The 13,588-nt window shown below is 52.1% G+C and overlaps 1 protein-coding gene across 15 annotated transcripts in view; it reads right to left on the reverse strand.

Moving 5' to 3' along the window:
* The window catches only part of Dysf (dysferlin), a 194,656-nt gene that overhangs the window by 101,578 nt on the left and 79,490 nt on the right, over window positions 1-13,588 (reverse strand). For 8 of the 15 annotated variants that reach the window (XM_032906224.1, XM_032906220.1, XM_032906219.1 and 5 more), the window contains 5 exons: window positions 6,863-6,978; window positions 6,418-6,531; window positions 5,060-5,237; window positions 4,403-4,527; window positions 2,744-2,850 (listed from right to left, as the gene is read on the reverse strand). In XM_032906224.1, the coding sequence (XP_032762115.1) occupies window positions 2,744-2,850; window positions 4,403-4,527; window positions 5,060-5,237; window positions 6,418-6,531; window positions 6,863-6,978 (640 nt within the window). Of the gene's footprint in view, window positions 1-2,743; window positions 2,851-4,402; window positions 4,528-5,059; window positions 5,238-6,417; window positions 6,532-6,862; window positions 6,979-8,208; window positions 8,248-13,588 lie in introns of all 15 variants that reach the window. The other 7 variants (XM_032906222.1, XM_032906215.1, XM_032906214.1 and 4 more) reach the window with 1 other exon arrangement.

Consider the following 13,588-nt stretch of genomic DNA (forward strand, 5'->3'; position numbering starts at 1 on the left):
AGGGGGAGGGAGGGAGGAAAGGAAGAAGGAAGGGGGAGGGAGGAAAGGAAGGAGGAAGGGAGGGGAGGGAAGGAAGGAAGGAGGGAGGGGAGGGAAGGAAGGAGGGAGGGAGAGAGGGAGGGAGGAAAGGAGGAAGAGAGGGAAGGAAGGAAGGAGGGAGGGGAGGGAAGGAAGGATGGAAGAAGGGAGAGGGAGGGAGGGAAGGAAGAAGGAAGGGAAAGAAGGAAGGAGGGAGGGAGGGAAGGAAGAAAGGAAGAAGGGAGGGAAAGAAGGAAGGAGGGAGACTGGGCTGGGGAGGGGAGAGGAAATGAAGGCTGTGAGAGCTGCTAGGTTCTGTGCTGTGACCTCCTTAGGTGGTGAAGCCATTCATTCAAGAGGAGACAGGAGATGGTGATGGTGTGTATGGGGGCATGTGTGGCCTTAGACACAGCCTGGCCCAGGCCATACGGATGGACACATGGAGAGGAGACCCAGTGAGCTCAGAGTTAGAGAACAGGGCTTTGGTACTTTGGTGGTGGTGTCGGGAGCAGGAGAGGAGGGCGCCTCAGGGTGAGCTAGGGAAGGGTTCTAGCTGGAGACAATAAGGCTGATAGCAGGTAGTCAGCCATGGCCGGCCATGACACCTGCTTATGCTGATGCCTCAGGCAACATGGTGGCAGCCTCAGGTGGTGCTTGGAGAGATGGATCTGAAGTCCCTTCTCTAAAGATCCTGTCATATCTCCTGAGAGAATAACCCATTCCCACTCCCGGCTCCTATCCTAGGATTGATGCCCCACAGAGGCCTGGGCATCCTCCTGCCCCAGGACAGTGACAGAAAAGCCTGGCTTGACAGAGTGTTTCAGATACACCCTCCCTAAGATTTGCCAGGGTCCTACCAGCCTCATAGACTTGCCTATTCCACCCCACGATTGCCAGAAGCAGTACTGCAGAAATCCATTTTCTGCCAGCCACTGTCCAGAAGTGGCATCACTGGGCACTGGGCACAGCAGCCTTTCTGTAGACACACCCAAGGCATAGGATGCTGAGAAGACGCCTCACCCTGCAGCTCCTGCAAGCCGATTGTGCCCTGCGTGCCCCTCCAGCACCACAGTCCCTCCACATCCAGTCCAAGAGCATTTCCTGATACCTCATCGCATGGCTCCCACTCTGCTTCCCTCCTGCTAAGCCTCTCAGGGAGTAGCCCCAAAGCCTACCCAGCTGCTGCAGCCATAGCTACAGAATCATCCTAAGCCTTTCCAAGGGCCCCTAGTCCTGACAGAGTAGCAGAGGGATATTCTTCCACATACTTCACATGTGGGTCTGGGTGTGTCAATCAGTCTCTGTGTGCCTCAGTTTCCTTATTCAGCCCTCTGAGAATGGTATGGTCAGAGTTTTATGCTTGGTGACTAGAACACACACAAACTCCCCACCTAGAGTCTGTCACAAACTCTGTACTGCCCTCGGTTCCCTCCACATCCCCCAGCTGCCTGAATCTTTGATCACTTCACAGCCCTGTGTTTCCTCTTTTATCCTGAAGCCACGGCAAGCTTCTGACCCAGGAGTCTCCCTCCTCAGCATACCCAAGACTCAGCTCTCCTTGGCTGAGCCCCTAAAGCCTGCCTAGCTAGGAATCAACTGTCCTTGGTAGCCCTGAAGATAGCAGGCATTTTAGGGCTACCTGCCTTGGTCTGGGAAATATCTCCTCCACTTCCGACATTAACATTTCCACCAGGCACCCTTGGGAAGATTGCCTGCGTCCTGCTGTCTGCCTTGGCTAGGGCTGAGCCTGATTTCAGGAAGGTATGGGGAATGAAGGAATGACTTACTTAGGGTGGGGCAGAGGCGGGGGCAGAGTCATTCATTAAGGATCACTTCCTAACCAGGGTGTGCAAGCACTTATTCACCAGTTCCACTAGTCTCTCATGGTGAGGGCATTTCTCTGATGCCCTTCAATGGTGCTCTCCAGCTAGCCTGAGAAAGGAGAAGATAGGGTTGGGGAAGATGGCTACCTTCATACTGAACCCCAGAGAGGGCAGGAGAGTGGCTATGACCAAGTTCATTCTACAGCTCAGAAACCAGGACCCTCCAAGGCAGAGCTACTGAAAGCCAGCAGACAGCAGTGAGGGGAAGGTTTCCTGCTTCCTTGCATTTGTCCTTGCAGTAATCACAAGCCTCCTGACGGTGCCAGTCCTTTGTTGATTAGATATTATTAAGGAGTCATTCTTCATGCCAAGTTCAACTTCAAAGCTTCCATCGCAACACTACCCCTAGCCCTCCTGGGTGTGGAGGAGATGTTGAGGTGAGCCCCCTCCACTGACCCGCACTCCCTTTCCTCCTCACTCCCAGGCCTCCTTTTCCAGAAGCTGACAATCATCCGTGTGCAGTGAAAGCCTAAACAGAAACCATGGTCCCCGACAACATGGCCTTGGGGGAAGGAGGGGTGCCCCCACCCCAGCTTCTCCTGGAGATTCCATCAGGGAGCTATGAGGTCGGGGATCAGACACACAATGCTTCCCATTCAGGTGAGCCGGTCGCCCAGCCCACAGCTGCTGCTGCTGCTACAGAGAGATTTATGACCTGTTCTAAACGTCACCTTTTCAACTCCCGGTGCAGGCTCCACCACCTCTGGGCTCAGCACTGGCCAGACTGCTGGCCAAGCGTGGCTGGGAGACGTGCTTCTGCTCACCACCACACACGAACACTCCTGAGGAGACAGCCTTGGCTGAGCCAGGACAGGCATTTGAAGGTGCCAAGTACCCCCTACCTGCAGTCTGCAAGGAGCTCATCTGTCAACTGAGCCACCAGGGCTTCCACATCCTCAGAGGAACACTGTGCCTTCAGAGCCAGGTGGACTTGCTCCAGGTTAGCTTCCTGAGGAACGAGAAACCCTAGGTCAGGAGTATCACCACAGAGTGGGACCCAACCCCCAGGCCCTGTCACTCAGCCAGAAAGGAATAGATAGTAGGAGCAGAAAACGGCAAAGCCACACTCAATCTGCCAACAAGGTCCTGGCTCCAGAACCTTCCCGGATGCCCCAACTCTCAAGCCAGATCTCCAGGCTCGCACATGGACACGAGGCGGTCCTTTGCTAACTGGAGATTCTTCACAGCCTGAATGCATCCTCTCCCACTTGCCACCCCAATGCCAGGCCTGATTCCCCCACAAGGGACATCACTGGTCAGTTTTCTGGAATCACCCGCACTGCCAGATCCAGATCTAGCCAGTCTCCCCCAGCAGCCATGAAGCCACCAAAGGGCATGAAGACCAGACTCCCAGAGCTGGCTCTCTTGGAGTTTCATCTGATCCCCTTTTCTGAGGTCTTGTCCTAGGGCAAGGTCCTGGGCTGGAAGGTCAACCTCAGAATACCTGTCAGCTGCCTCAATCTCCTTAGTAGCCCTCTCCACGAGTCAGGGCATGTGATGTGTGCTCCACCCTGGGGGCAAACCCTAGGAAGACAACTCAGCCCTAGCTCCCTGGGAATTGTGGGTAGGATAATGTGGAGCCCAGAGGACGGCGATTTTGCAGTCTCAACTCCAAGTTCTCCCACAGGCGTTAGCTGCCCACCACCACCAGCCGCCAATTTCAAAGTCACCACCCCTTCCTTGCCTTTCTGCTTCCCTTCCTGCTGCGCTCATCAGCCGTCCCTAGGTCTCTCCAGCCCTTCGCCCGCCCCTGTGCTGTCCCTCATTCCTACGTAGCCACACTTTTCCCACCCGGGTGATGCTCCCTGGAAGGAAGCCTGAACTAGCCAGAGCCAGCCAGCAGCTTCCCAGCAGCCTTCTCCCCTCCCTTGTGTGCCCTTTCAAGGTTCTCCTGCATGCCCTGTCTAAACATAAGGCAGCCTAAAGGGGCTCCCGGAAGCCTCTCCTCACTCCCAAAGCAGAATATCCCTCACATTCAAACACTCCGCCCCTCTCCTCAGGTTCCCAGCTTTGGACCCCAGGTCGTTTCTCTCAGGGCACCTCATCTCCCCAAGACAAGTGTACCAAGGCCTGGTGCCTGAGTTCCACAAGCTCCTCAGAACGCCATTTTCCTCCCAAGACCATCTCACCCTCCCCTGAGTCCTTGCCACAATAAGCTAGATGGTGGTCCTCCTCTCCCGCATTCCCCAAGGCCCCCATGGTGTCCTCTTGATGCCCCTTAGCAGGTCTCTCCTCCATACTCCGCACCTCTCCCTCAGCAGCCATGAAGGCCCCCTGGATCTATGTTTGGAGCCCTAGCTTCTGCCCAATGGCTGCTGGCTGGAAGTTTCTGGCACAACTAGAGAACGCCAAGCATACCCTGACACTTGAGTTTTATCTCTCAACCCTCTGTCTGTCAGTCTTTCCCACATGCACCTGGGGCATCCCCAGCACCCTTGAGGCCCCATCTCTGCAAGTCTGCAGACCCTCCGGGCACCGTGTCGGGACAGGATCCCACTCACCAGCCGGTCAGCGATCCTGAGGAGCTGGTTCTGAGTCTCGACTCGATGGCTGATGTCTTCCCAGTATGAGGACAGGACTACCACAGGCTTCACGTTGCCCCAGGGCAAGTAATAGTAGTGGCATCCTGCGGGGAGGGGAGCAGGACCGGACCTGAGCACCGGGCAGAGGTCCGGGGCACTGAGCACCACTCTGCAGAGCACAGAACTCAGGCCATGGAGCTTTCAGAACTGGCCCAGCTTGAGAGAGGACTCAAGACAGGAGACAGACCCTGTTCTGCTTTCTCCTTAAGTGCTTGTGGTCTGACTGGCAGTATCCAAACAAGGTGTCTGAGCACACTTGGGGGCTGGGGGTTGGGGGGGGTGCAGAGCTGACAGAATGTCTCTGGAAGACCCAAGCTCACATCGCTAAGGTCTCCAAGCCAAGCCCCCAGGCCCCATGGGTTAACAGCAATAGCTCAGGACCAAGGCCACCACAGAACACTGATGATCAGGCCTGCAGGAATCCAAACTGTGGGTACAGTGCCCCCCCAAAGAGGAGTATGAGGGACAATACAAGAATTACAGGAGAGGAACACCCCCACGAGGTTTGCTGTGGTTTCCACAGGAGGCAAGGGTGGACATTTACCCTATACCCAGGTCCCTTCCAGCCTCACCCACCATCAAAGACTGCCCGGCTGTATTGGGTGGTAGAGGCCAACGGCAGGCAGGTGGTGTCAAACTTGTTTCCGTAGTTCCCAATGCTGACCTCGAACTGGATGGCATCATCCACATCCTGCAGCATTGTGGCTGAGTAGAAGGCAGCAAAGAGGGAATATTTGCGCCTCCGCAGGTACTTCTGCAGGCAGAGTGAGCAGGCCAGAGATCACAGGAGGAGACAAACAAGACCCCCAGCAGTGTGGATCCCATAGACCGCAGACCTTCGCCATCACCAGAGCCCAGAAACTCCTTCTGGCTGGGCAGAGAGTGACAGATGGTCCAAGGAGCAACCTCCAGACTTGGTTACTGAATGAACAGACTCTTTCCAGGTCCGGGCACATTCGCTCCTATTTCCTAATACAATCCGCTCCTCCAAGGTCAGGCTGCTCCGTAATCCAAACCAGCATCAATGGCACCACCATGTCCACAGAGCAGAGTCTCCCGCAGTGTCCCTCAGGGCATCCTACACCTCTCTGCCCCTTAAAGGGGCTGAAAACTCTCAGTGATCACGCCCTACCCCCTGCCCTAACGTATACACACACACACACACACACACACACACACACACACACACACACACACATGCATACATCAGGCAGCCCTGCAGTCTGCATAGGCAGCCTCAGCCATATGCTCATAATGTGTAGCTCAAGTTGGCCCCTCCAGGCCCAAGGCACAGGGCTGAACCAATGTAAAACATTCGCATATCTTGACATGAAACAACACAATTTTGCTATAGTCCCCTCTTCGGAAAGCTGGGGGAAGGAACTGAACAGGTGAGGTTTGGCTCATGCGAACGGTGTGATGTAACACTTACTGAGCCCCTACTGTATGCACACTTCAAGTCTCATCTTACCACCATCTCCAAAGGTGACTACAGACAGGGGAAATGAGGCATCTGGCAGATGGGAGGGCCAGCAATGGATACCAGAAGTAGCTAAACACAGTGTTCAAATGCTCCTGGAGACCAGGCATGGCTCTGCTATTTCTGGGGCCTTAGAGTCTTCATCTGTAAATTGGGTTAACAACAGCCACCTTGCAGCTGGATTTGAAGACGTCAGTGGTGAATGGTGTCTCACTGACCTCACTGTTAGCTGCATCAAGTTCTGAGGTTCTATAATACTTTCATTTATCTCCTTTAAACCTCAGAGCATCCCTGGGGTGGGATATTACACTATTCTCCCTTATAACTGATACGCAAGGGCCCGAGCAGTGCCACTGTAGTAAATGCGAGTCAGAACTAAAGAAGACCTCTACCATGGGACTTAGCTCCCTTGTTCCTGTTCCCAAGCCAACTCTCTCCCAGAGTATGTCCTCACCTCCACTCTCAAGATGTCATCAGCAGGAAGGTCTTCCACCTTCTGTTCACTGTGCTCCACCAGTTTGGTCTCCAGGGACAATAGAACCCTGCCCCTATATGCCACACCTTCTCCCTGCAAGAGAAAGTCACAGTCACAAGCAAAGGGGTAAGAGGGCAGGAAAACACATGACAACATAATATAATTCACCCCCCTACAGACTGGGTGAATCCAATCCTTGGGCCCTGTCCAAGGGCACGAAAGCTGAGGGAGATAGACCTGGATGTCTTGGAGTGCAGACAGTGAACAGGTCCAACTGGCCCAGGAGAAAGAAGCCAGAAGGCCAAACAGAAGGGAGTGCTCTGAGAGGGCTGTTCAGGGCTCACAAGGCTCCTGGAATATCATCAGGGCCCACGTGCTGACAGGCCAGGCTAGAGGCCCTTAGAGGCTCTGTGTGGCTGCTCACCTTTCCTGTGTTGAGCTCCACATAAGGATCTGGGAAGCCCGTGAACTCTCGGGGACTGCCGTAGAGGTTCACATAGCAGGGCCCAAAAGTGGGGAGGAAGCCCAGGTTGTCATCCACTGGAAGATACAAGAAGGTATCAGAGAGGTGGCCCTGTGGATCCTTTCAGGGTTCAACCTATCCACCTTCAGATGGGATCCCATCTGTATCCCTCAGATTCCCCCATATGTATCATATGTGGCCCCTGTACATGTATAACTAATAATACACTAGCAATGACTAGAATCAACTCCCCTCTGTTCCTGAGTCCTCGGCATGCTGAAATGAGACTATTTCCACTATCTTCTTAGTCCCATTTGACAGATGAGGAAACTGAGTCTCAGAGATGTAGTCGAGCATGGGATAGCAAGATGCAGCACACTTAGCTGGCCACACACAAGCTGGAGCTCAGACCATGGGGAAGGGCGAACAGAGGTAGTTTCAGAGCCACGTGACCAGAGAAGCCATGTCCCAGGGATCCTCCCTCCTCACACACACATTTGTTGGAGAAGTTGGAAAATGGATAGAGGGTCATCATCACCTCTTCTGGCGTATGTTCTCTTGACAGTGCCACAGCTGCCCTTCCTGGGACAGGACCTAACAGGCTAAACTCTGAAACCCTACAAAGGCAGGGCATTCAGAACACTCAAGGGAGAACCATCACCAGGGCCATCTGGGTGTCTCTGTCCACATAAGGCGAAGCCAGGGCAGGCACAGGGAAAGCAGCCTCCACACAGACCTGAGACCTGCTCAGCCAGATATGAGGCTGTCTAACCTAAGCCATGCTGCTGAGACAGTGCAGGGGCGAGCGGGAGTCAGGGGCAGCCAGAGCTACCCCGCCTATCACCTTTCCACACGCTTCCTCCTCCAGACCCCAGTGCAGACAGGACTTGGCTTTGGGAAGCAAGGAGGTGGCGGGGAGCCTTGGAATGATCAGACTCAGGCAGGGGACTGCTACTAACTGCTTGTGTCAGTCATCACGGTTATGATTTATCTCACGAATTATGCTTCAAGCATTTCTCATTCTCCTGGCCACCTCCGGATCCCCAAGATGCCTCACAACCCCCCTGGCCCACTACGCCCCCCATGTGGGAAGCATCAGCCAAGGCAATGATCTTAGGAAGGGTCTGGGAGAACTAGAGGAAACGTTGGCCTTAAAGTACCACAAGTAATTCGTATCAGTTACCCAGTGGCTGCGACTCAGAGACCTGGCTGTGGCTCAGTCCCCTTCATGCAAGTCAGAAAATTCCCCTCCAGCAGAAACCCCAATGTCCCATCCCCTCGTGGATCCCTAGGTGACAGCAACGTACGGTCAGTGGCTGGACTCTTGAGTACACCTGCAGGCTCTTCTGAAGCATAAAGAAATGGAAGAGGGGTTAGGATGGGTGTGGCTGGGTGGAGAATGGTTACATGAACAGGAGTCGGGATGGAGAGCTGGCAGACAGGCTCTGAGAGTGTACAACAAAGGAAGGCACACACCCTGCCCCCCAACTCCAACCAGACAGCCCTCCGCACCTCTGGGACCCGAACCTCCATTCAATATACTCAAGAAACAACACCCAGGAGAAAATGTACTTTTTCTTCATTATACACAGGTAGATTAGGAGGAATGACGCAGAGAAAGAAACAAAAGGGGGGACCGCAAAAGAGCCATTGTGGACAAGAGAATACCCTGGGCTCCAAACCCAAACATCAGATTGACACTTGGGGCCCGCACACCGAGCCAAGGCCATTTAAGGCACAACATCTCCACCTAGTGGGTACTTCTAGTATTGCTGCAGACGGCAACACTATTTTCTCAACTGAGCCACCTGGGTCTGGTTCCTACCACCAGCCTCTCTTCCAGGGAAGTTAAGAGACAAATGCTAGCATAGGCACATGGACCTATACATGCACATTCATTCATTAAAATAAATGTCGTAAGAATAGTCTAGCCATTTTTTCTCGTAGATTCATGGTGGTTGCTAGGAACGGCCAGAGGATATCCAATGAGCAGTCTACAGGTCACACACAGCCCATAATGGCAGGTCTTGCTCCAGTGACACTCAGAATAAATATGTGTATTCTCTTATAGCCCTCAGGATGTGGCTTGGACAGCCTAGATGTAATGTGGCCCAAGACAATTCTTCATCCATTGTGGCCCAGAGAATCCAGGTTGGACAGCTCTGGAAGGCTCACAAAAGCCACAAATATGGTAGTCTAGAGGTAAAGATGGGGATAGAGGATTGAGGCCAAAGACCTAAAGAGGGCAAGGCCCTGGGCTGCCCTTCAGATCTCTGCAGCCAAGTCTCGGCCCCCAGTGCTAGCTGGCAGGAATCAGTGTGGCTGAGAGTGTACCTTGTGAAGATTTTCCTATCTACAGGAGCTGAGCTGGGCCCTAGCACAGGAGAGTTCTCAGCCTGGAAGACTGACAGGCACAGCTGTGGTCCCCAGATTCTACTTTAGGCTCCTCCCAAATGACGCTTAGCAGGAGGAGCCTGCTATCTTGGACTAATGAAAGCAGAGACATAGATGGGACCCCGGTGTACTTCTTGCCAGCCGGAGTCCCACCAGCAAGCTCGCCACCTGCTGGTAGTGGCTGGAATTGCACGGGCCTCCTTGTTCATTTGTACATTCACTCGTTCATTTAGGAGCCATAAGCAGATATGACCGTAGGCATGGGCATGCTGACGTCTTGGGCCGATGCTTCCCAACTTGAGAACAGGTCACAAGTCTCTGATGCCGAGGTTCACCCCAGGTTCTCGCCCCTGTGTCTGCAGACAGCTCATAAAGTCAAGGGCAGGGAGAGCAAAGAAGCCACCCAACACAAAGCCGCTATTTAGTCCTGGCCGTCTTTCTGCCAAAACACAAGTGTTTCGCTGTGTTTTCCCTGGGCCTGGAGAGCTGGGCCCAAGGAAGCCCCAAGCCCCAGATGAACACGCCTAGCTCTTTACTGTGAGAGTGAAGCCCAGCTCCCTCACCTGGAGGAACTGGAAGGGACAGAGCAGGCTGCCAGCCACAAGTCACAGCTCAGCAGGCAGTCCCTGGGGACACGAGTGTACCCTGGAGAGGCCAAGCCATTACCTCCAGCCATCCTTGCCAGCTCCCAAGACTCGGCAGAGCCCCAAGCCCACGGCTTTGGCTGCCTGACACCCGCCCGGGCAGGAGGGAAAAGGGGAGACTGCTGGGAAATTCACTGTCATCCACAATCCAAAGACAACTCTGGTTTCCTCAGTGCTGAGGCACAATGTCCATATGGGTGAAGGCCTCACAGATGCCTGCAAGTATTCACAGGGCCCACGAGCTCCCTACCTTTCAAAAGAACGGCCACATCTAAGAGGACATACTCCTTTAAAAAAAAAAAAAGTCTTCCCTTAATGCATTGTGCACGGGGTCTGAAGGATATCTCCGTATTCCCAGGCAAACTGTGGCTTAAGAGGTTAGTGTTAGGTCTTGTCCTTTCTGGGGACAAAAACAAGACCACAAAAACAAAACTCCAAGCGGAGCCAAATCTTCAGGACCTCAAGGCAGAAAGAAGTGGTTTCAATTGATTGGGTTGTTGTTGTTGTTGTTGTTGTTGTTGTTGTTGTTGTTGTTGCTGTTGTTGTTGTTGCTGCTGCTGCTGCTGCTGCTGCTGCTGTTGTTTTGAGATAGTCTCAGCCCCACAGCTGTTTTACTCACTATATAAACAGGGTGCCCTCAAACTTGTGATCCCTTTGCCTCTACCATTCAAGTGCTGGGCTGCCAGACACCACACCCTGTTTACATGGTGCTGGACGTGGAACCCAGGGCTTCTTCACGCTGGGCAAGCTCTCTACCATAGTGCTTAGAACACATAGAACAGTTTGTGTTGTGTTCTGGGAGAAGCAAGAAAATAAAGTAGTATGGCTTCCCAGAACAATGAGAAGAAATACAAAAGAGGGGGAGAAATATGGCAGGGATATGTTCCAAGCAAGGGCTTTCAGGCTAGGGAAAGAAACTTAGCCAAAGGCAAAGGAAGTGACAACCTTCAGACCAGACAGCTGTGTCCACCTGAGAAAGGACCCATCTCTACAGGAAGGGACCTCAGAGAACCCAGGAAGCCCCAAAGATAAAGTCCCAGTTTGATCAATAAATTTAGTTCCATTGTCATATTGATCTAGCTATTTTGCTGCGCATTCCAGAAGTCATTAGCTGGTTGCAAGAATAATCTGTGGTCCAGCCCTTGACTCCATCCCTGAGCAAACTGGGTTGCTCGTGACTTGAGCGCCATCTAGTGACCATAGAGACAACTTTCTCAACTCATTAAAACCAGGGTGCTAAGAAGCAGGATATATGGCACAGTGGTGGGGTGTTTGCCAAGCATGTCCAAGGCCATAAATTTAATTTCCAGTACAATAAGTAAGTGAGCAAATAAATAAATTATAAAAGAAATAACTATGTAATAAAAAGAGTGCATCAAAAATAAAGGGCGATGGGGCTGGGGGAAAGCCTGAACTCGCATCAGATGACTGAGTACAGAGACCAGTGTGCCATATCAGAAACCTCCCCCAAAACACACTCAAAATGCCATACTGTGCCTTGACTGTCAGAGAGGGTACCCAGTCTGAAAACTGAAACAAAACTCGTTACATACAGATTAGCCACAGCTGCCTCAGGGTTACTCACATAAGATGCTGTCCCTGGCTCTCGATGCTACCTGTATGTGCAACACAGCAGTTCACCAACCCCCCTGAGCAGCTCACTGTGGGGAGGGGGTACACTCTGGGACAGGGTCCTCACTCCTGGCAGGGAAAGACACCCCATAGTAGCATACCTTCCAGAAGTATGTCTGTACGTGCTGGACTGCTCAAAGTCTCGTTGATGGGCTCGGAATGGCAGATCAATGACTAAGGGGATCAGCAGATAAGTCTCTGGTGTGTATTTGAGATTTTCTGTAACCAGAAGCCTTTGAGGTTGGGGATATAACTCAGCTGGTAGAGTACCTGCCTAGCATGCGCGAAAGCCTGTGTTCAATTTCCCATACTACATAAATCAGGCATGATAGCACATGTCTGTAATCCCAGCACTTGAGGGAGTGGAGACAGGGGGATCAAAAGTTGAAGGTCATTCTAGGCTTGATCTCACACAATAAGATCATGGACAGTTTGAAATACAAGAGATCCTACCTTTAAAAAAAAAAGTAAAACACGAAAAACAAAAACAAAAACAAAACAAAACTCCTCCAAATGTGCAACATATACCTTTAATCCAGACACTTGAACCACAAGCAGGCAGAGTTCTATGAGTTCAAGGCCAGGCTACCTTCCTCCAACCACTGTACACCAGACACCAGAAAAGCTGCAAGTTCTAGGCCAGCCAGGGCTACTTAGTGTTACTCTGACTCAAAAATATATTTTATTTCAAAACATGTCTCAGAGGAGTTAAAAAGAGGGGATGAGAGATCAGTAGGGATGAGGCACATGAACCAGCAAAGCGCGGAGGGGCAGAGATACAGAGACACCCCACACTCTCTATGCAGACACCGCTACAGAGCATGCATCAATAGGAAGTGAATGGCATTGGGGGGTGGGTATCAAGTGGGCTTTGCTAAGCATGAAAGCCTCCATCTTGGAGGGGTACACACATTCGTAAAGTTCAGGAGAGCCTCCACCTGAGTGCCACAAGAAATAGTTTGGGGTTCTTAAGTTCGGGCAAGTTTGGGGATAACTTCTGTGGGGAGATGGACCAGAGCTGAGAGGACCAGAACTAATGCAGGGGGAAAAAAAGATCAGGGCACCCACTGAAGGTGAGGTGCATGAACACCAGACACCAGCGGAGCTGGGGTAATCCACCCGGTCCCTAAGAGAAAGATGAGAAGCCCCACTTTGTAGAGAGGAGACTGAGTAACCCTCTGATTATAAAGAACTTAAGCCCCGGCTGGCTGCGAAGCCAGGGTTCTCAACACTACCCCATCCTGCCTTCAGCTGTTCGGGGCAGAGAATAAGAGTCGTTCAACTGAAGATGCTTATCTCAGATAAAATTCAAGCAAGAATCTAGAGAAGGGGTCCTAGCTAACCATAGGCTTCCAGCACAATGGTGGCCACCCAGCAAAATCACGGCGTCTCTGTCTGAGTGAGCACACTCAGCGGTGTTCACGCAACAGGAGCACCCAACAAGCTGTTTCTTGTAAGTTACACAGAAATTCTGCATGACCAGCACCTTCTAGATTCATTCAGCATCTAGTCAGATTCCCACACAGGAAACCGATCGGACATTTCTCAGCAAATACATCAAAACAAATTCAAAGTGCGTTACGCATTGAAGGGGGAAATAGGTTTTAAGGATAAATCTGACTAAGGTTGGAGGGTTGCTTGCACAGAGCTCTGGGTTCCTTCAGGGGCATCACGTAAACCAGGTATGATGGTGCACACTTGTGTCCCAGCACTTCAGCTCTCGAAAGGTGGCAGCAGAGACAGAGAACACTGGGAAGGAGGCACGGGAGCCACCAAATCTGCAGAGCGGCAGAGACTTACAATGCCCTGCCCTACACACAAAGCTCTGGGATCAAAGTTCAAGGCCACCCTTGCAAACATAACAAGTTCAAGGCCAGTCTGGACTACAGAAGACTCCGACTCAAAACAAGGGGGAAAAAAAGTTTAAATAAAACCTAGATGTTTGCCAAATATTTATACGTGGCCTGTAAGAGGGAAACCATATTTTTGTTATTTAATAAGAAAAATTTAAAAAACA

This window comes from Rattus rattus, chromosome 6 (genome assembly GCF_011064425.1).
Source record: "Rattus rattus isolate New Zealand chromosome 6, Rrattus_CSIRO_v1, whole genome shotgun sequence".
NCBI classification, from domain to species: Eukaryota; Metazoa; Chordata; class Mammalia; order Rodentia; family Muridae; genus Rattus; species Rattus rattus.